The following is a 20,681-nucleotide window of genomic DNA, read 5'->3' as shown; positions in this document are numbered from 1 at the left end:
GTTTGCATGTTCTCCCCGTGTCCGCATGGGTTTCCTCCGGGTGCTCCGGTTTCCCCCACAGTCCAAAGGCATGCAGGTTAGGTTAACTGGTGACTCTAAATTGACCGTAGGTGTGAATGTGAGTGTGAATGGTTGTCTGTGTCTATGTGTCAGCCCTGTGATGACCTGGCGACTTGTCCAGGGTGTACCCCGCCTTTCGCCCGTAGTCAGCTGGGATAGGCTCCAGCTTGCCTGCGACCCTGTAGAAGGATAAAGCGGCTAGAGATGATGAGATGAGATGAGATGAGCAGGACTGGCTCAAGTGCTCTAAGCAAGGCACCTAACCCCAACTGCTCGGGCAAGTGTGGTGGCGTACCTTGTGTCTGATTAGCCAAAGAAAAACTGATGATGCGATTATCAGTTCGGCAAGAAACAGGCCATAACAACAATAATATTCTAAGCACGTTAATGTCACCTTTTAAAATTAGGTATCATACAAAGAATTCTGAACATTATTTGAGCAGTTGAAAGAAATCCAAGCACATGTAGAAAAACCTTGTATATCTCAGAAGTGACAAAAACAGTCCAGTCGGAGTACCAAAATAAATCCATCCATTATCTGTAGCCGCTTATCCTGTGCAGGATCGTGGACGAGCTGGAGCCTATCCCAGCTGACTATGGGCGAAAGGCGGGGTACACCCTGGACAAGTCGCCAGGTCATCACAGGGCTGACACATAGACACAGACAACCATTCACACTCACATTCACACCTACGGTCAATTTAGAGTCACCAGTTAACCTAACCTGCATGTCTTTGGACTGTGGGGGAAACCGGAGCACCCGGAGGAAACCCACGTGGACACGGGGAGAACATGCAAACTCCGCACAGAAAGGCCCTCGCCGGCTGCTGGGCTCGAACCCAGAACCTTCTTGCTGTGAGGCGACAGTGCTAACCACTACACCACCGTGCCGCCCACCAAAATAAATAATATCCTTAATATCTTATCAATAGAGCAAGATAAATTTGGATTGATTTATCATTTCTAGTCAAGCATTTTCCTAATTTTGTTTTGTCGTTCAGCTGCCATGTGGGAAAGAGAAAAACAAGAAGACAGAGTCATCTATATGCCCCGCCCTATATACCAAGTTTCAAGATATTATTTGTCACATTTTTCAAGTTCTGCTGCAGGAAACCAACCCGACCTCTTTACACCGACCTCAGCAGCTCATGGCATATACCCACCGGACCTTTGGTCCAGGTGAGCTAAAAATTACAATTTCTCACATTTTCTTAGTATCAAAAGACACATTACTTAATCAACACATATACCAACTTTCAAGACCATACCACTCATAGTTTTCAAGTTCTGCTCCGGAAACAAAACCAACCCCGAGAGACTAACCTGAGACACTAAGTCTGAAATTGTTTCTATGGAAACATGAAAAATTTAAATTTCTTAGTATGCAAAGGCACGTCTACATCACCCTGTTAACATGTATACCAAGTTTCAAATCCGTATCATGAATAGTTTAGGATATATGCTCCGGAAACAAACATTGCTCTAAGAAACTACGTCAAAATCTATTTTTTATGTAAAAATTTGAAAAATTCTTTTTTTTTTTTTTCTTTTTCAAAAATCCAAAATAGCAAATGGCACCAGTTCATATGTTGCTTGATATGTATACAAAGTTTCATGAAGATATCGTCAGTAGTTTTAAAAATATGGCCTGGAAACGAAAACGTGACTGGATGGATGGACAGATGGACGGAACCCGTTTCTATATCCCCCGCCAAACTTTGTTTGGGCGGGGGATAAATACACACACACACACACACACGCATCTAATTTATGCTTAATGGACTGCACTGGAGTCAAAATAGCATATGGCAGATTCTACCGTAACTGGATCCATTAACCACTTGCCCACAAAATAAGAGATTTTTCTTGTCCTTTTTTCAGTGAGGTAATATTTTCAAGATTGAAAATATGGTATTTGGTCTTCTAAAACAGCACGTCATTTAAAAATACACTGAGTATATCAACAAAAGATTTTTAAAGAATAAAGTTCTATTTCTTTGACATATCTGACAGACATAACTCCCATTTTAAAAATCCCTTTCATTATCCCTGTTGCTATCGTCAGTGAATTTCTGTCAGATGACCTGACGATAGACTCAGCCATTATGGATCTTTGGTAGTTATCGTGTGGAAGCAGGCTTTATCATTTTTGGGTGTCAACAGATAGAGTTGAAATAGATTAACAGCGAAAAAACTATTTCGTTCACGATGAGAAGCCCAGAGTTATTTTTAAAAAATGCTATCGTCAGTCTGTCAGTCAAATGCACCTGACGATAGCAAAATTCAAGCCCTCACCACGCACATGTTGACTGACGCAAAGAGGAAATTCTACTGCGCATGATTTTTGTGACAGCAGACATTTACTTCCGGGCAAGACTTGGAGTTCTGACAGCTAGAGTTCATCAAATAAATCAAGGTAAGATTTTCAGTCAGCTATCCTGACGATAGAAATTTTTGACAATAGAAACATTGAGAATATATTTGTGCATTCATATTTAAATTTTTCTGGAGGAAAACTATCGTAAGTTGAGATAAATCAGAACCGCTTGCGACCCTTTCAGCCGACAGGCCGTTTCAATGTGTTATTTCCCCGCGAAAGTGACACAGTCGTGTCTATCGTCACTCTTCTGACAATTATTGTTGATATTTCAATTTTGAAAATAAATTTTATCTTTTTTAATTTCAATATTTTATTTTATTTGGTTCTAGTGATGAGGTATTTAATATTATTACTAAATTTGTCAGATTAATAATGTAAGAAACAGTTTTGTTGCTATTGTCATCTAGAGCGTCTGTCAGAATATGATGGTAGACGTTAGTTTGTCTGTCAGATTTTGATGATAGAAACCGATGTGTTTCTATTGTCATTTAGCATGTCTGTCATGTCAGGCTTTTATTAATTAGTTACCAGGACTACTGTCCGAAAATTTACTGTGAATGTCCAAGACCCCAAATGCTACTAGAAAAACTTAATAGAATGATCAAAATAATCAATTCAGCAATTTAAGGAGATGGGACTTAACTGGCCTCTGTTATGGTAGAATCTCATCTCATTATCTCTAGCCGCTTTATCCTGTTCTACAGGGTCGCAGGCAAGCTGGAGCCTATCCCAGCTGACTACGGGCGAAAGGCGGGGTACACCCTGGACAAGTCGCCAGGTCATCACAGGGCTGACACATAGACACAGACAACTATTCACACTCACATTCACACCTACGGTCAATTTAGAGTCACCAGTTAGCCTAACCTGCATGTCTTTGGACTGTGGGGGAAACCGGAGCACCCGGAGGAAACCCACGCGGACACGGGGAGAACATGCAAACTCCACACAGAAAGGCCCTCGCCGGCCACGGGGCTCGAACCCAGGACCTTCTTGCTGTGAGGCGACAGCGCTAACCACTACACCACCGTGCCGCCCATGGTAGAATCTGCCATAATTAAAGTTGTGGCCTGTGTTCTGGCAGCATGCAGCTTTGTCACCGTGCTAGAAGCATGAAACTACTTTCTGATTACAGGGAGTGCATGTCCCTTCCTGTGTTAATTACAGAAAGAAAAAAACAAGCCTTAAAGCAGACAAAAACCCAACACTGTCACTTCAGCAGATTTGCAACAAGTAACGTTGAAGCCACTCTATGTTGTCTTCCCCCCAACTCAGATAGAAACGGTGAACGAAGACGTCTATTGGCTTACAGTTTTTTTTTTTTTTTAACCAGTAAATGATTTATGTGGATGTTCCACCCACTACTGTACAATACTATACAAGAATCAGGAGCATCTCTAATATGATTAAACCACAGCTATCTTTAGTTAAAATCTTTAGCATGAGTTTCCTGCTCCATCCAAATGTGCCATGTTTTTTGTTATTGCTGTATGGCACGCCCATTTCCCTCCATATATTATATGTTATCGCTGTTTACAACTGCAGCAGAATGTTCTCTGAATCCTTATCAGCCCAGAGAATTTTCCCCTCCTTTCCACTTCAGGCAAACAAGAGAAAATACTAGAGAGAGAAAGAGGAAGGGAGAGAGATAGACCAGCTTTCTCTTGCTGAATAAAGCGGGAGTGCTAATTGGCCAGTTAGAGGAGGACACTCAGGTGGTGTTTACATTAGACCGTATCCGTCTCGTTTTCGTCGCGGATGCACTGTCCGTTCACATTAAAACGCCGGGAAACGACTCCACAGGCGGAACAACTTGAATCCGCCAGGGCCCACGTATTCAACCCAGTTCGTGTCTGATCCGGTGCTGTGTAAACATTGAGGAACGAGGAAACGCAGTGCTGAGCTCTAGCTGACGTCGTCATTGGACAACGTCACGGTGACATCCACCTTCCTGATTCGCTGGCGTTGGGATCACACACACAGCGGCTCAGTCCCGAATCACTGCTCGTGCGCTTCACTCTCGCGCTCTGTGAGCTGCGCAGGGACGGAGTGCGCACCCTCCAGAGGGCACTCGCTGTTCAGGGCGGAGTGATTTGGAGCGCAGGAGGAAGCGCTGAGCCGCACTGAGGTTTATTTACACATTTCAACTTATTTACCTCCTTCAGGCGCTTAAACTCAGTGAGAACATGAACATCACAGCCAGGTGTGTTTATCTGCTGGAGAAGGTGTTCGCTTGCCATCCTTCCACTTGCAAGTGGTGAGTGACTTGCGCATGCCCGATATGCACTGGGATCATGTGACGTGCCGTCTAATTAGTCATGTGATTAGCGTATCCGTGTATTGGCGTTGATGTGTGTACGCGAATCGTTTTAAAAACGTTAATCTGATGATCCGCTGATACGGTCTAATGTAAACACCACCTCAGTGCAGGAACACACACAGGGATCCATCTCTGGAGAACGTTGCTCGTGGGTATATTGTCATGCACACTTGGTAAAACATGTAAAAGCACAGAGAAAGAGTGAAGGACAGAAAAGAGAATAGATGGCAGTGAGAGAAATGGAGGGATGAGAAACCGCAGGAGAAACGAACCTGTTGCATGTTACAAGTGGTACTCAGAGCTGGACTTTTTTTTTTATGTGGCAAAGAAGACAGAATAACTCATCATAATAATACTCAACTTATTTGCCCAGCAGGACCCTGAAAGTATGAACAGACAGGCTATTTTAGATTGAAAATTGGGTTTATCCAATCTGATAATCTTGTCAAGCACAGTCTATCTGGCTCCAGTGAAGAGACACCAACAACTTTTGACTATTTTTAAAATAACAGAAAAAGTAGTTGTACATTCATTATTAAAGATAATATATTTACTTGCATTTGATGGGCAGAGTTGAGTTTCTTAAAAAAAAAAAAGGCAGCTGGAAATATGGAAATTATAAATAACTTGTCAAAACAATTCTGCCTCTCAGACAAGGTTCCAGACCAGGGGTGGGCAATTATTTTTTCCATGGGGCCACATGAGAAACAGAAAATTTTGTGGAGGGCCGGACCAAAAGGCTGAACTAAATTCTGCATAATATTAAGTGTATTTCTTTTATATAAAGCAATAAATATCATTGTTTTTACAAGCTGCTAAGACTGGTAAGAGTATGGAAGAAACGAGGTTGCCTTACAAAAAATGTAATTTATTCAGTCAAATTTCCCAAAACAATGGTTAACAAAACGTGAACGTTTGTACTATTTTTTTTCAGTCACATTCACCCCAAAACACAATAAAGACATCACAATATTGTCTTTCTACTCCAAATATCAAGCAAGATACATCATATTATAATAATGATGCCCACATTTGTAGTCTAATCACCTCATTTGATGTTTTTCAGTTTTTTATTTGTTCAGTGAGAGAAATCTAGTCTCTGCTGGTCTTTAACGAGTGCATCAGAGTCAGGTTGAATGTCTGAAGTGGAGATGCGAAGCACAGTTGACAGATGATCGTCAGTTGATTCGGTGTAGGTATCAGATCTACAGATCGGCTCGGGCTCCGGCGCCTGCTGGTGACGTCACGCTATGTGATTGGCTGGACCGTTTGAAGGATGACGTACAAGTTTGTGGTTGGTCTGGACAAATTACGGAAGTAGTTATCGCGGGATTAGGTTTCGTGGGATTTCATGTCATGTTCATGTCGCGCGCATTGCGTTTTTGTTGAACACAACTTCAAAATAAAAGCAATGCACATTCAGTCCATGCATGAGGTAAAATTAGAAAATACGTTTATTTTGTAATTTCTAATTAACCTTACGCGGGCCCGTCAGAATGAACCAAAGGGCCGGATGCGGCCCGCGGGTCATAAAATGCCCAGGTCTGTTCCCGACCAATGCCATCCCATCGTTCCAGGGCTAATAAAAGACCTGAAGTGGATTTCAATGTGCCAGTAGCTTGTAACGTAGCACCAACAACCTGTTTGTCGTTATATTTGCACTACTTCACCACTACAACCTCTGCCATCTCTCATTGATGCAGTTATGTGCAATTAATATAGGCCCTAAACTATTTTTATGCATACTTGTATACATAAATAATATTTTTATATAAATATGTGTGTGTATATATATACACAGAGTCTACCTGTAGTGTGCAATTTTTCCGAACCTCTCAATAAGGCAATTTTTCTATACTTTTTCACGGTAGATAATGCAAATAGCCCTCTGTATTTAATCCTTCGTTTGTCTAATTTTTATTTCAGTTTTATTTGTTATCTGTTTGACATTTTCTTGCTACTGTAACACGTGAATTTCCCCGATGTGGGATGAATAAAGTGAATCTAATCTAATCTAAAAGCAAAATAATGAATGATGAACAATAATTCACCATACCCATTAAAAGTAGACGGCCTTTCGATTTCATAAAATCAGTGAAATTTAGTTCCCTCTGAAACTTGGTCATTGTGAGATGTTTATTTTTGTAACATCCAAAAAAAAAAAAAAAAACCCAGGCCATTCTGTGGCTGGGAAGTTATTTAATTTGAGGGGATTATTTCCCGAGCAAATAATGTGCATGAAATCCTTCACTTTGGCAGTCAAGCAGACAGAGGAAGTCCGTGTGCGCATGCGCAGGTTTACCTTAGCCATCGTCGTCTTCTTCACCTTTTGGGTTTTACGGCAGCTGGCATCCACAGTGTTGCATTACTGCCATCTACAGGTTTACCTTTGACGGTGCACTGACAATTACATTGTTCTGTCACTAAACGAACAGCTGATCACACCAAGGTGCTCGCAGACCGCCGATATTTATCAGTTTGGTCCTACGTTTCCTTTCCTTCGCAACATAACGTCTTTTTTTCTCGCTTTCCGTTAATGTAGTCGGTCTTTCACGCTTCATTCGCACACTCGCGTCCTCCATTTTTCTCTCCTGTTTCAAATTTGTATCCCACAATGCTTTGCACGAACGGGGAAAGCCCACCACATGATGCATGGTGTAGTATCTTGTATTGGGTCACAGTGAAGCAGGCAAAAATAGTGGAGAATTTAGGGCCACGTGGACTTAAATGTATTAATTGTTCTATTTTTAAAAAAACTAATAAAATTGGAAGTCTGTGATTCGAACTCAGTAGCTTTCAATCTCATCTCATCTCATTATCTCTAGCCGCTTTATCCTGTTCTACAGGGTCGCAGGCAAGCTGGAGCCTATCCCAGCTGACTACGGGCGAAAGGCGGGGTACACCCTGGACAAGTCGCCAGGTCATCACAGGGCTGACACATAGACACAGACAACCATTCACACTCACATTCACACCTACGGTCAATTTAGAGCCACCAGTTAACCTAACCTGCATGTCTTTGGATTGTGGGGGAAACCAGAGCACCCGGAGGAAACCCATGCGGACACGAGGAGAACATGCAAACTCCGCACAGAAAGGCCCTCGCCGGCCATGGGGCTCGAACCTGGACCTTCTTGATGTGAGGCGACAGCGCTAACCACTACGCCACCGTGCCGCCCCAGCTTTCAATCCACTAAAGAAAAATAACTGGGTGTCGGGGAAAATTCTTTTTTTGACCGACACTTAAAATCTGAAAGGCGGTCTAGCTTTAAGCCATGTATTAATGTTAAGTAAACTATCTCAGTATGTGTTGAGTGACAGTGGCTGGTTTAGCTAGATTAGCTAGAGCGCTCTCTTCTACCGGTTATGTCTTCCATTAGTAGGCTAGGGATGATTTTCATAATTATTAATTATTCATATAATATGTATGAATAAAACATAACAGGGTGTGCTGTTACAGGAAAATAATCAACACCAAAGTGGTGTGATGCTGCTTGAGACCGATAGCCTTCCTGCTGTGACGTTACGGACGTCAAGGTCATTCACTCGGACCGCTACCTATATGAATCACTTTAATCGTAAAAATTACTATATTAGATTTATTGTTGACGCTTAAAACTATTCCTGCGCCATTCTTGAGGTCTCAAGGCGTTTATAAACGAAAGTGAGGCCATGGGTCTGAGTATATGCTTTAAGTATACTTAATAAAATGAACTTGAAGTATACTTTTTGATAAGGTCTCTCTCTCTCTGTCAGTTCATTAAAAAAAAAAAGCAGCAGAAAGACAACAGCTTTACCTCAGCAATGTGGCTTCTCCTTCTATAAATGCTTAGCCACATGTAACCACAAATATTCAGAAGGTGCATGCAAGGCAAACATGGACAGAGAACAGATGGTGAAATGTGTAAATAAGGGACAATAAGGAAAAAGAGCTTCACCTAACACAGAAGAGTCCTGTGCAGTGGTCGACAGGTCCAGGGAGTTGGGTCTCTCTGGTCTCCTGGGCTTGTCCTGTCTCAGAGGGACTTCCTCCTTCACTTGCAGTAACTGCAGCTCTGATGGAGCAGGCCCTGCAGGTATTGTACTTGTTGTACTTGGCACAGCAGAAACTGCAGTGTGGATGTTGCTGTTGTTGTTGTTGGAGTTGGTGCGACCTGTGTGATCTCGGCGCAGCAGGGGCTCGTGCTCGTCGGGACTGGAGTTGATGTTGATGTTCAGCCGGACGTCCTCTCCGCTTAGCTGGCTCTGGAGCAAAGGCAGGCCACCTCCGTCACCCTGCGGCCCAGCTGGGTTTGTGTTCCCATAGGAGCTGCTGGCATTACTGGCACCGCCTGCATAGCCATTCAGCAGGAGCACCCCAGCTCCACTTCTCACTCCTGGCCCGTTATTGGTGAGTGTGACTGGATGAGGCTCTGCTGCCGCCACCACATTCATCTTAGCCACACCGGTCTCCACCTGCTTCAGGTTGGACTTGTGTCTGCCAAACTTGAGCCGGGAGGATGAGGACTCCTTGCTTGGATTTTTGGAGCCAAGAGCCAGGCTGGTGGGCCTTTTGGGGAGATTCTGTTGTTTTGGAAGGGGAAACATGGTGGGTGGGGCATCGAGTGTGGCACTGCTACCTGCACCGAATTCAGCCTGATGCCCGCCTCCGGCCCCTGCGCTCACTTCGGCTGCTAACTTTATAAAAGGGTAGAGCAGACTGGAGCTGCCTGTGCTGAGCGGGTCAGGAGCGCTGAACTGCTTCTGAGAATGCTCCATCAAGTTCTCATCAGAGCTCTCCTTCAGGTTCTTGTCCACCTCCTTGGGGTCCAGCTTGGTAGTCTCTAGGTCTTCCTGGGTGAGCTGCAGGCACACAGGCACACTTGGGCCTGCTCCGGCCTCCTCACACGGGGCCGATTCAGAGATGGTGGACATGACTGTGCTGGGGGTGTGGCCTGTAGTTGTGGTGGTGGTGCTTGTGGATAGACTGGCTCCGCTGGTCTCAGGGCTTGGGAGACGCGCCTGTGCTTGTGCCTGCTGTCTCTCGTAGTTTATGGAGTTCCTGTTCTTTTCTCCTGTGCCCCCTGTGCCAGGGCCACTCAAACCAATGCCACTCACCGAGGAGGTGCCTGAAGTGGACATGTCTCCAGGGAGGTTCTTCACCATGCCATCGTGGTCCTCTATGTATGAGGAGGAGGAGTAGTCTGGGTAAGGGCCCATCTTTGGAACCCTGCGACTGTGGGTGAGGTTCCTACAAGCGGCAAAGGAGTTAAAACAGAAGATGGATCAGGTATATTCAAATGTTTCAGTTCCATCCATTAGAATCATAGTTAATTCGTAAATAATCATATAGGAAGTTCAGACAACTGTGTGTGTGTGTGTGTGTGTGTGTGTTAGCAGACCTCTCATTCTGAAGGGCTGTGCTCATTGGGTTAACAGTGGGACTAACGGACTTGTTTCTGTCCCAGATAAGGAGCAGCTCTGCCATGCGCTCCTCTGCACACTGAGCTGTTAAACGAGCCTCTGCATCCTGATCCCAACAGTCCTCCATCGTTTCCTTTAGTGAACGAACCGCCTAATAAGAGACATGGTGACAAAAAGATAAAATCGTTCAGCGTAAATACGGAGGCGATTATAGAAAATCGCACGCGTGCTGACTGGTTGAGAAATTCAGACTATTTCTCGATAATCACCTCGAGCGACTCGGCAAAATGGCGGCCAATCGCTCTGTCACTGTAAGTGAGGAAGGATTACAAATGATGAAAGAAAACGCTGTTCCTAAAAGCACGAAAGATGCTACGAAGTTTGGTCCAAAACTATACAATTGTAAGGTGGCTTCGTGATTTATTTCATAACAAAACGGTATACATACAGTGGTATGCAAAAGTTTGGGCACCCCTGGTCAAAATTGCTGTTACTGTGAACAGTTAAGCAAGCTGAAGATGAAATGATCTCCAAAAGGCATAAAGTTAAAGATGACTCATTCCCTTTATATTTTAAGCAAAAACATTTTTTTATTTTCATCTTTTATATTTTCAAAATGACAAAAAAGGAAAAGGGCCCGAAGCAAAAGTTTGGGCACCCTGCATGGTTAGTACCTAGTAACACCCCCTTTGGCAAGTATCACAGCTTGTGAACACTTTTTGTAGCCAGCTAATAATCTTTCAGTTCTTACCTGGGGGATTTTCACACACTCATCCTTGCAAAAGGCTTCCAGTTCTACAAGTTTCTTGGGCTGTCTTGCATGCACTGCTCTTTTGAGATCTATCCACAGATTTTCAATGATGTTTAGGTCAGGGGACTGTGAGGGCCAGGGCAAAACCTTCAGCTTGTGCCTCTTGAGGTATTCCATTGTAGATTTTGAGGTGTGTTTTGGATCATCGTCTTATTGTCGGACCCATCCTCTTTTTAACTTCAACTTTTTTACAGATGGTGTGATGTTTGTTTGCTTCCAGAATTTGCTAGTATTTATTCGAATCCATGCTTCCCTCGACCAGTGAAATGTGCCCTGTGCCACTGGCTGCAACACAACCCCAAAGCATGATCGATCCACACCCATGCTTCAGAGTTGGAGAGGTGTTCTTTTCCTGGAATTTGGCACCCTTTTTTCTCCAAACATACCTTTGCACATTGTGGCCAAAAAGTTCTATTTTGATTTCATCAGTCCACAGGACTTGTTTCCAAAATGCATCAGGCTTATTTAGATGTTCATTTGCAAACTTCAGATGCTGAATTTTGTGGCTCGGACGCAGGAGCGGTTTTCTTCTGATGACTCTTCCATGAAGGTCATATTTGTTCAGGTGTCGCTGCATAGTAGAACAGTGCACCACCACTCCAGGGTCTGCTAAATCTTTCTGAAGGTCTTTTGCAGTCAAACAGGGGGTTTTATTTGCCTTCCTAGCAATCCAACGAGCAGTTCTTTCAGAAAGTGTTCTTCATCTTCCAGACCTCACCTTGATCTCCACTGTTTCTGTTAACTGCCATTTCTTAATAACATCACGATCTGAGGAAACGGCTACCTGAAAACACTTTGCTACGTTCTTGTTGCCTTCTCCTGCTTTGTGAGCATCAATTATTTTATTATTCAGAATGTGAGGGAGTTGCTTAGAGGAGCCCATGGCTGTTGATTTTAGGGACAAGTTTGAGGAGTCAGGGAATTTATACAGCTTTGAAATCTGCATCATCTGACCTTTCCTAACGAAGAATTTGAACAAGCCACAGCTCAATAAGCTAATTAAGGTCTGGAACCTTGGTAAAAGTTACCTGAGAACTCAAATGTATTGGGGCGCCCAAACTTTCGCATGGTGTTCCTTTTCTTTTTTCACTCTCCAATTGTACAAAACAAAAATAATACACAAATCTTGCATAAAACGCTGAAAAGAAATGTCTCGTCTTTACCTTTATGCTTTTTGGTGATCAGTTCATCTTCTGCTCACTTAACTATTCACAGTAACAGACATTTTCAGCAAGGGGGCCCAAACTTTTGCATGCCACTGTAAGTGACAAGTCTGTGCGCGCCATTATTACATGTGCATGCAGTTTTTGAAGTCTGAAATAATGTTGTTGGGTTTTTTTATATATACGATTTTAATTGAAAAAAAATAATCACCTGTGTATTTATGCTAAAACAATTATCTGCCTCAGGCTCAGCGAACATCGGTGAATAATAACCTCGACTTCATCTCGGTTATTATTCACCGATATTCCCTTCACTTTTGGCGAATAATTGTGAAACACAAATCATTCCCCGTAAAACAGCCTCACATTTAAAATGAATCTGACTTTAGAATGGACACACAATCAGGATAATTCCCAGCAGTCTTCTGTGCTTGCAGGATTTTATGATTACCTGCAAATACTAGACTGCTACCAAAATCCAGAATTGTGACACCCAAAGGCATTTTTGAGAGAAAGTCGGCAAACGGTCTTATTTTGTCAATTTGGGTGTGCCGAATTCAAATCTCTATCTCTATCTGACCTCTAGAGGTCATTGAACTTTGGGCCTGTAAACGTCTCAGCTGAACCCAGTTTCTCAGCTTTCTAAGGAATGAAATGTACTAAAATGATTAATGAAGTTAGCAAATGGCCTTGTTTGTTAAATGTTTGGGTGCGGAATTCATTTTTCATTTGTAAAACGACATATGACCTCTGATAACCTCAAGGTCATTAAACTTGGCCTATGCATTTAACGGCATTTTTAAACTGACTTTACTCCCCCAAAAAGAATATGAACAGACAAAAAACAAATAGAAAGGAACAAATACAACATTAAATGCCAGTCCATGTACATGTGACTTACTTTTCACAATGAGAATGCCTCGGTGATCACCTTACATAACACTGCATTACATTTAGCGGTTATTGTTTATACAAAGCTACTGAAAAAAGGACAGATTCAGCAGCATACAAAATGTGGGGGCATACAGGGTAATCAGGGTTAGTATATATGAGAGTTTTTTTTCTTTGTTGTTTGTTTTTTTGTTTTGTTTAACGGGGTAAAGCCTTTACAAAAAACAAACAACAAAGAAAAAAAAACTCTCATATATACTAACCCTGATTACCCTGTATGCCCCCACATTTTGTATGCTGCTGAATCTGTCCTTTTTTCAGTAGCTTTGTATAAACAATAACCGCTAAATGTAATGCAGTGTTATGTAAGGTGATCACCGAGGCATTCTCATTGTGAAAAGTAAGTCACATGTACATGGACTGGCATTTAATGTTGCATTTGTTCCTTTCTATTTGTTTTTTGTCTGTTCATATTCTTTTTGGGGGAGTAAAGTCAGTTTAAAAATGCCGTTAAATGCATAGGCCTATAGGCCAAGTTTAAAGGAACAGTCCACCGTACTTCCATAATGAAATATGCTCTTATCTGAATTGAGACGAGCTGATCCGTACCTCTCCGAGCTTTGCGCGACCTCCCAGTCAGTCAGACGCAGTCAGACGCACTGTCACTTCTGTTAGCAATGTAGCTAGGCTCAGTATGGCCAACGGTATTTTTTGGGGCTGTAGTTAGATGCGACCAAACTCTTCCGCGTTTTTCCTGCGCGCTTCGGCAGCGCATTGATACGGAGCTCAGATATCAATGCGCTGTCGAAGCGCGCAGAAGGTGTTAGTACGCCTGTCATTATAGTGCGGACTTTCCATAGCATAGAAAATCGCCAGGTTTCAATTTGTGTAACTGAACTTTGTTTCATGTCACTGGTCATATAAACCTATGTAAACAGGAAAAACGCGGAAGAGTTTGGTCGCATCTAACTACAGCCCCAAAAAATACCATTGGCCATGCTGAGCCTAGCTACATTGCTAACAGGAGTGACAGCGCGTCTGACTGCGTCTGACTGACTGGGAGGTCGCGCAAAGCTCGGAGAGGTACGGAGCAGCTCGTCTCAATTCAGATAAGAGCATATTTCATTATGGAAATACGGTGGACTGTTCCTTTAATGTCCTTGAGGTTATCAGAGGTCATATGTCGTTTTACAAATGAAAAATGAATTCCGCACCCAAACATTTAACAAACAAGGCCATTTGCTAACTTCATTAATCATTTTAGTACATTTCATTCCTTAGAAAGCTGAGAAACTGGGTTCAGCTGAGACGTTTACAGGCCCAAAGTTCAATGACCTCTAGAGGTCAACAGAGGTCAGATAGAGCTCGGCATATTGCAGATTTGAATTCGGCACACCCAAATTGACAAAATAAGACTGTTTGCCGACTTTGTCTCAAAAAAGCACTTTTTTGAATTTTGGTACCAGTCTATACTCAGTTAAGAGCATATTGAAAGAAACCAATCCACATGCTGAGTTGCTATGATGATCTGAAGCACACCAGGGTGCCAGAAATTAGCTTGTTTCTCTTACACAAACTGAACAGAATACACACACACACATGCACGCACATGCCCTCTCACCAGACTGTTTTCTTTCCAAGCTTCAGGGAATTTTGGCCTCTGTTTCTCTCGGGAAACCAGAACCTGCATGTCCTCGAAGGATGGGTGGTTTCCTACCTCTGCCTGAAAAGCCATCTGGTACTCTGGTACAGTCTCCCCTGCAAACACAAACAGTTATAACGCTAAAAAAGACGTCCGTGTCATTAGTACAGGTTCAGCTCATGATTATAGATTACTGACTTCAGGCTTGTAGTCCTCAAGTCCAGGACTCGGACTCGTACCCTAATTTTAAGGACTTGTGACTCGACCCGGACTTGAGCGCTGATGACTCAGACTCGTGCATTAACTGCATCCGGACTCATAAATTGGAGACGAGGACTTGGATTTTTTCTTAATTTTTTGTTTTATGCCATAATAATTTGACATAAGATATTTATATCTACATTAATTTTTGTTCTAATTTCGTGCAAGAGTGTCGCGCCTTGGCGCGTGCATCAGATAGACTCTCGGGTGCGTTCCAGACAGCGTACGCACCAAGCGGACTCTCGCGCGCACGCTGTAAACGACTCGCGCCTGCACAGGATTAAGGCGCAATCAGCGCGCTGCTATAAAAACTGTGAAAACGCACTTACTTTGCGAAGTATTGAGTTGCATTGCTGAGACATTACCAAGCCTTATTTCCTTGTTTGATTTCCTGTTTCTCGTCTTTGATTCTGCCGAGTCTACGATAGCCTGTTTGTGCCTCGCTCGACCTATCGCCGGTTTTACCGTTTTACGATTTCGCCTGCCGTTCTGGATTGTTTACCCTCTTCACTTGTATTAATAAACACAGCTTCTGCACTTACATCCGTCTCCCAGCCGTCTCTGACAGAATACTTTGCACTCCCTGATAAAGAGAAGCACATTCACCTGTTCAAGGCGCTACAACAGCCACAGTCAAATGGTGCTGTTGGAGTCTTGGACTCGACTCAATTTTTTTTTTAATGACTTGGACTTGAATGCTGGGGACTCGAGACTGGACTCGGACTCGAGGTTTAGTGACTCGACTGCAACACTAACTGACTTCAATCCACCATGGAACACCAGATAGGGTAGATTACTGTGACGGAGGCCTCTGTCTCCGTTCACGAGCGTCACCTGTAGCGCTGCCTATTGTTTCATTAAGCACGTAAAGCATGCTTGTTGTTTTCCCGTTTACACGCTACTTTCATTAAACAATAATATTTCGGCTACGACAGCGGGGGTGCACACCTAAAGTTAGTAGCAGAGAGTAACATACACGCGCGCACACACACATATATTGCCTTCATCTTTAGTGGTTCGTACTTTTAAACAATTTGCTATGCCACACACGATAAAATGGTCATTGTTGAATGTTGCGTTTGTACTTATCTTTGAGCGCTCTGTCTTGTATTTTGTGTTGGGCGTGTTTGTGGGTGGCGTTTCTGTGTTTGGTGGGTTGTTTGAATGGTCCGCGTAATTCCAATGCAGGGAAATGAGAGCCAAACCAAGCGGTTCAAACTTGGGGCTACTTTAGTAGCGTCTGGCCTGCGCAATGCATCGTGGGATTGGACTATACTACGGGAAAAGGGGGGGGGGTTCAGTGAATGTGTTATTTATACATGCTAGATGGGCAAAAGTGCAATAGTTTTTAAGGTAATGTGCAGTGTGTGTGCGATTATTGCTGCACATGTAATCCATTATGCCTTTTGTGACGATGATTGATAAATGTGCAGGGTGGTATGGCCTAGGGGAGGGGCTTAGGGCCTAAAAGGGGATCCTCATTCAGTGTATGGGAGAGTGAAGGCCTCTGCATGCTCTTGCGACAAGGCTTTCGCAGACAGCTTTTCGCAGACAGTTGTAATTTATCGTTGAGTGGGGAGTAATAGGCGTGCGCGATGTTATTCACCGCCACAACGCAAGGGGGCGCGAAGTCGCGAAATCGCTAAGAGTAGTTGGTGGGTGTGGTTAGTGGAGTATTTATCCTCCAGTTACTTATAATGACTAGAACTGGAGTCGTATAGATGTACGCATAGACATCCTATGTCTATGGATGTACGTACTTCCTCGATCAACCGCTCTTCGTGCTGCTCCATCTTCGCTCGTGTTTTTAAAAATGGCGGTCGTGAAAACAAAACAAACCGGGAAAGTAGGGAAGCGGAAGTGCGTGTACAGCGGATGTAGAGTGGACCAATCGGAGCCCTCTTGTCTGCGACGCTGTCTGCGAGGCTTCTGCGGTGGTCACAATTTTTGGGAGGTGCGCGCAGAGCATCTGCGAAGGTGGGGGGGGCTACGCAGACGCCATCTGCGAGGACTGGGTTGTCAGCATAAATTGGCCTTGAGAGGGGACAGCAAGGGTAATGTAGACTGTGGCTGTAAAAGTTCCATATTTTGCGGAAGTGCTATTTCTCCTACGTCTTTTATTATTATTTGTAATTTATTAATTTTTTTTTGTATTATATAACCTACAATATACCTTTTCACCGCTCTTGGCAACTTTTGCATGTTTGCCTGTATGTTGGGTGCACTGTAAATAAAACACCTTGCACTAAAGTGCTATTTGTGGCGGAGCCAGTTTTTTTTTTTTTTGTGGACCTGGACCTGGCGATTTGGCCTGTTTTACCACAGTTACCAAAGCGGAACTCGAAAAGCCTTACGTAGGAGGCGCTGCCTTATTCAAGAAAACCATGGTAGCAGACGAACAGAAAGTATACACTAGAAACCGTCAACTAGGAGACTGTGGTCTGGATGCAGACCCAATTAAATATTTCAGTAGACTGAACTTGGTGGGGAGAAAGAAAAATAGTACTGTAGTCAAACTGATCAACATATCAACAACTCTAGTTTTCTTAACATGAGCCAGCATGGATTACGTCGTCGAGCCTCTGTAAATCATGTGCATTTAGGTAAATTATTTACTACAGGGCGTGAAACTTTAGGTCATAAATGAGAAGGTTGATTAACAAATTGATGACACGGCTTGTTATATTGTATGTATGAACAGATGATGATAAAAACAAATGTTTAAGAACCAAGAAGTCTGTTTATTCTCCCAGCAACTGTACAGTATATACGGTACACTGCAGGTCAAAACGGGCAACATGCAGCACCACGATGAAACAAAATCATTTCAAACTGCTTTATTTAGATCCATAAACTCATCAGTGGTTAAGCATTAAAAGCTAACTATTTTGCCATTTTGGTAATGTTAGCTACTTACCCAGATCCTTGTAAGCAAGGAGTTTTAGGTCAAATTTAGTTCAGTACAAAAGCTCCATATCTTACAACCAGTTTGCTCAGCCAGCATAATGTACATCATACAGACTATAGATCTCACCTGGGAAAAGATCTGTACAGCGCATGAAGGTCTCCCAGTATATCAAACCAATGGCATACATATCCACCTGCTTTAGAGCAGACTCGCAGTCCCTCAGGTTCACTGCTCCTTCCAGCACCTCCGGGGCCATGTAGCGAATCGTACCCACCTACACAGGAGCACAACACTGGGATGAGAAAGGAGATGGCAGCGCATTTGCATAATACATCTCAGAATGAGCTCTGGGAATTAGGGGCTTCTGAAAATCGCACATGCAAATTGATTTTGATCAACATGCCTCACTGATAGCAGCGTTCTCCTCCTCTCCGGGTCGGACAAGACGGTTTCCTGTCAGTTTCATGGACAATCCGAAATCGCTGATCACACACGTGCCGTCATTCTTGACCAGAACGTTTCTGCTGTTCAGGTCCCGGTGTGAGACTGCAGGTTTATATGAATCTGAGACAGAATTGTTTTCATTAGCTTTATTTCCCGTCCTAGCGGATTAAGGCATTACGTCTACATTAAGAGTGCACGACACATTTGTATCGCATAAACCGTAGTATGTGAAATCTGTATCGCCTGATTAAGTAAATCATAAGGAAGAAATATCAATCTTAGCAGAAATTGCACTGTATTGGATTTACTTATTTAATTTAGCAATGTAGTAATATTTCGTTGCTAGAAATGTGGCTAGACTTTACTTCATTCTTTAAAAAAAAAAAAAAACCCTTCATATTAGCTACATATGCTCACGACACAGGATATAAAATAATAGCATTTGAGAACTTAGCAGCCCAAAAGAAAAAAAATCTAAAATTCAGCCGCAAGAAAAGCTTCTCAGAATCGGATAATGCCGACATAAAACAAGTTAAGCAACACGAGACTTGTTTAGCCACAAGTTTATAAACTGCTGACTGCGACAGTCACCTGGGCTACAAAAAAAAGAGATTATACCAAGGTTAATGCCATACATTAAGGTCATGCTGCTCTTTGCACAACCAAACGATAAGACACCAATCAGAAACACATTTTACTGCTACTAACAAGAAGTCAAAATCTAAGAAACCTAACACAAAGTCATCAACTGGTGAAGCAATGCTATAAAGAAAAACTAATGTAAGAAATGTAACCTAGAAAACTGTCAAAATCACACTAAGGTTTTAATGTCTTACATTACAGGCATTTAGCAGATCCGACGTATAACAGAACCCTGATATCCTTGACTTGCAAGTGACGTCGAAGCAAAATAGAAACCCGGATGTCGGCCATGTTGGTGGAGATACAGTACAAATGCGGGGTCTTCCGTACAAAACATATGGACCCTTTTCACGTGACGTCACGACAAACGCGGCCGCCATTTTGGACGTGTACTACCAGTAGTTTACCACAGCCAACATTGAGGAACGGCAGCAAAGAAAGTTTTTACTTTCAGCAAGACTTCCATCATGACACTATATTGTTGTGCACCTGGATGTAGTAACCATCAACAAACAAGGCAAGGGTTATCATTTTATCGGATCCCGACGGAGAAGATGGATAGCGGCCATTAACAGATTGGCAGCCCTCGGCATACCAGCGCTTGTGTAGTGACCACTTTGTTGGAGGTAAGACGAATAAAATTAGCCAGAAAAGGCATTACATTGCTGTTAACATTCTGTGGCGGCGAGTGTGTAACCAGATAGGCTAAAATAACCCATTGTAACCTCTTTGTTCTTCTGTAGTAGCTGTTGTTGACTAGCTAATGTCAACAAGTAGCTGGTATGTTACTGTAGCAACATTTACGTTCAGTCATTTGGATGACTGTTAAAACCTTTCAGTCTCAAGTTTTTCCTTTACTGCATTTACTAGTTTACTGTAATTATGATCCGGCAGCTATTTACACCGGATCCAGTATGAATAGCTGCCGGAGCCAACGTCCGAGGTTCTGGAGCACGCGCCGGCTTGCTCTCCCTCAAATTAAGCAGCGCATGCCGGCTTGCTCCGGAGCAAGCCGGAGCGCGCTCCGGAACCTCGGACGTTGGCGTGTATGTGTATGGCGATGGGTTTTTAACGACATGGGTATACAGATCATGTGGGCCGAAGTCAGGTAAAGACGAGGGCTTCGTGTACTTCCGTACGTCAGTGAACAATCCTGGTGGAAGCAGGTAAACGTCGCTCTCTAAGCCTGCTAACCTCAATTTTTGCAAATACCTCTCCCTCTGCTCGCCCTGTAAATGCCCTACGTCGCTGGATAGTGAAGGTGTTTTCTGCATCTCGCTCCTTTTTCTTTTATGTTTTTCGTTTGTCGCCTTCCTCGCATTCAAACTGATTCGAGCCGAAGTCCACTACATGTCCAGAATGGCGGTCGCGTTTACGAAGGTCACATGACTGAAAAGGGTCCATTCACGTGTGTGCAACTCTCCTTGTTTTTCCACTGCTTTAAGCGTTCTTTTAGCTCTGCCATATGCTGTGTATGTTTGTGGTCACAACAGCACTCGTGACCGTGGCACGTTCCGATTTTTAAGAATTCCGTCCGTGATTCGGAAAGACGGCGAGGAAACTCTGAGGCTTAGTACGGAGAAGAGACGAGCACGGCTGAACAACATCGGCAGGGCTGATCTAACAGAGGCTAAAACCAAAACGGCTCGTGTTTGCAGTGATCATTTTATCTCAGGTCAGATTCAAAAGCTTTCTCGATAATATCATGGAAGAATTTTGTTTCGTGTTGCTAGAATTTTGCTATAAAATGAGCGTT

At 43.2% G+C, this 20,681-nt stretch overlaps 1 protein-coding gene across 2 annotated transcripts in view; it reads right to left on the bottom strand.

The window, feature by feature from the left end:
- bmpr2b (bone morphogenetic protein receptor, type II b (serine/threonine kinase)) overlaps window positions 1–20,681 on the bottom strand; it is a 188,649-nt gene that overhangs the window by 5,187 nt on the left and 162,781 nt on the right. For both annotated transcript variants that reach the window (XM_060930148.1, XM_060930149.1), the window contains 5 exons: window positions 18,243–18,403; window positions 17,966–18,113; window positions 14,650–14,786; window positions 10,142–10,314; window positions 8,699–9,990 (listed from right to left, as the gene is read on the bottom strand). In XM_060930148.1, the coding sequence (XP_060786131.1) occupies window positions 8,699–9,990; window positions 10,142–10,314; window positions 14,650–14,786; window positions 17,966–18,113; window positions 18,243–18,403 (1,911 nt within the window). The remainder of the gene's footprint in view (window positions 1–8,698; window positions 9,991–10,141; window positions 10,315–14,649; window positions 14,787–17,965; window positions 18,114–18,242; window positions 18,404–20,681) is intronic.

The sequence above is a fragment of the Neoarius graeffei genome, chromosome 9 (genome assembly GCF_027579695.1).
Source record: "Neoarius graeffei isolate fNeoGra1 chromosome 9, fNeoGra1.pri, whole genome shotgun sequence".
Taxonomy (NCBI): Eukaryota; Metazoa; Chordata; class Actinopteri; order Siluriformes; family Ariidae; genus Neoarius; species Neoarius graeffei.
Note: the sequence above shows the minus strand (reverse complement) of the source record. Positions and strands in the feature narration are given on the sequence as shown.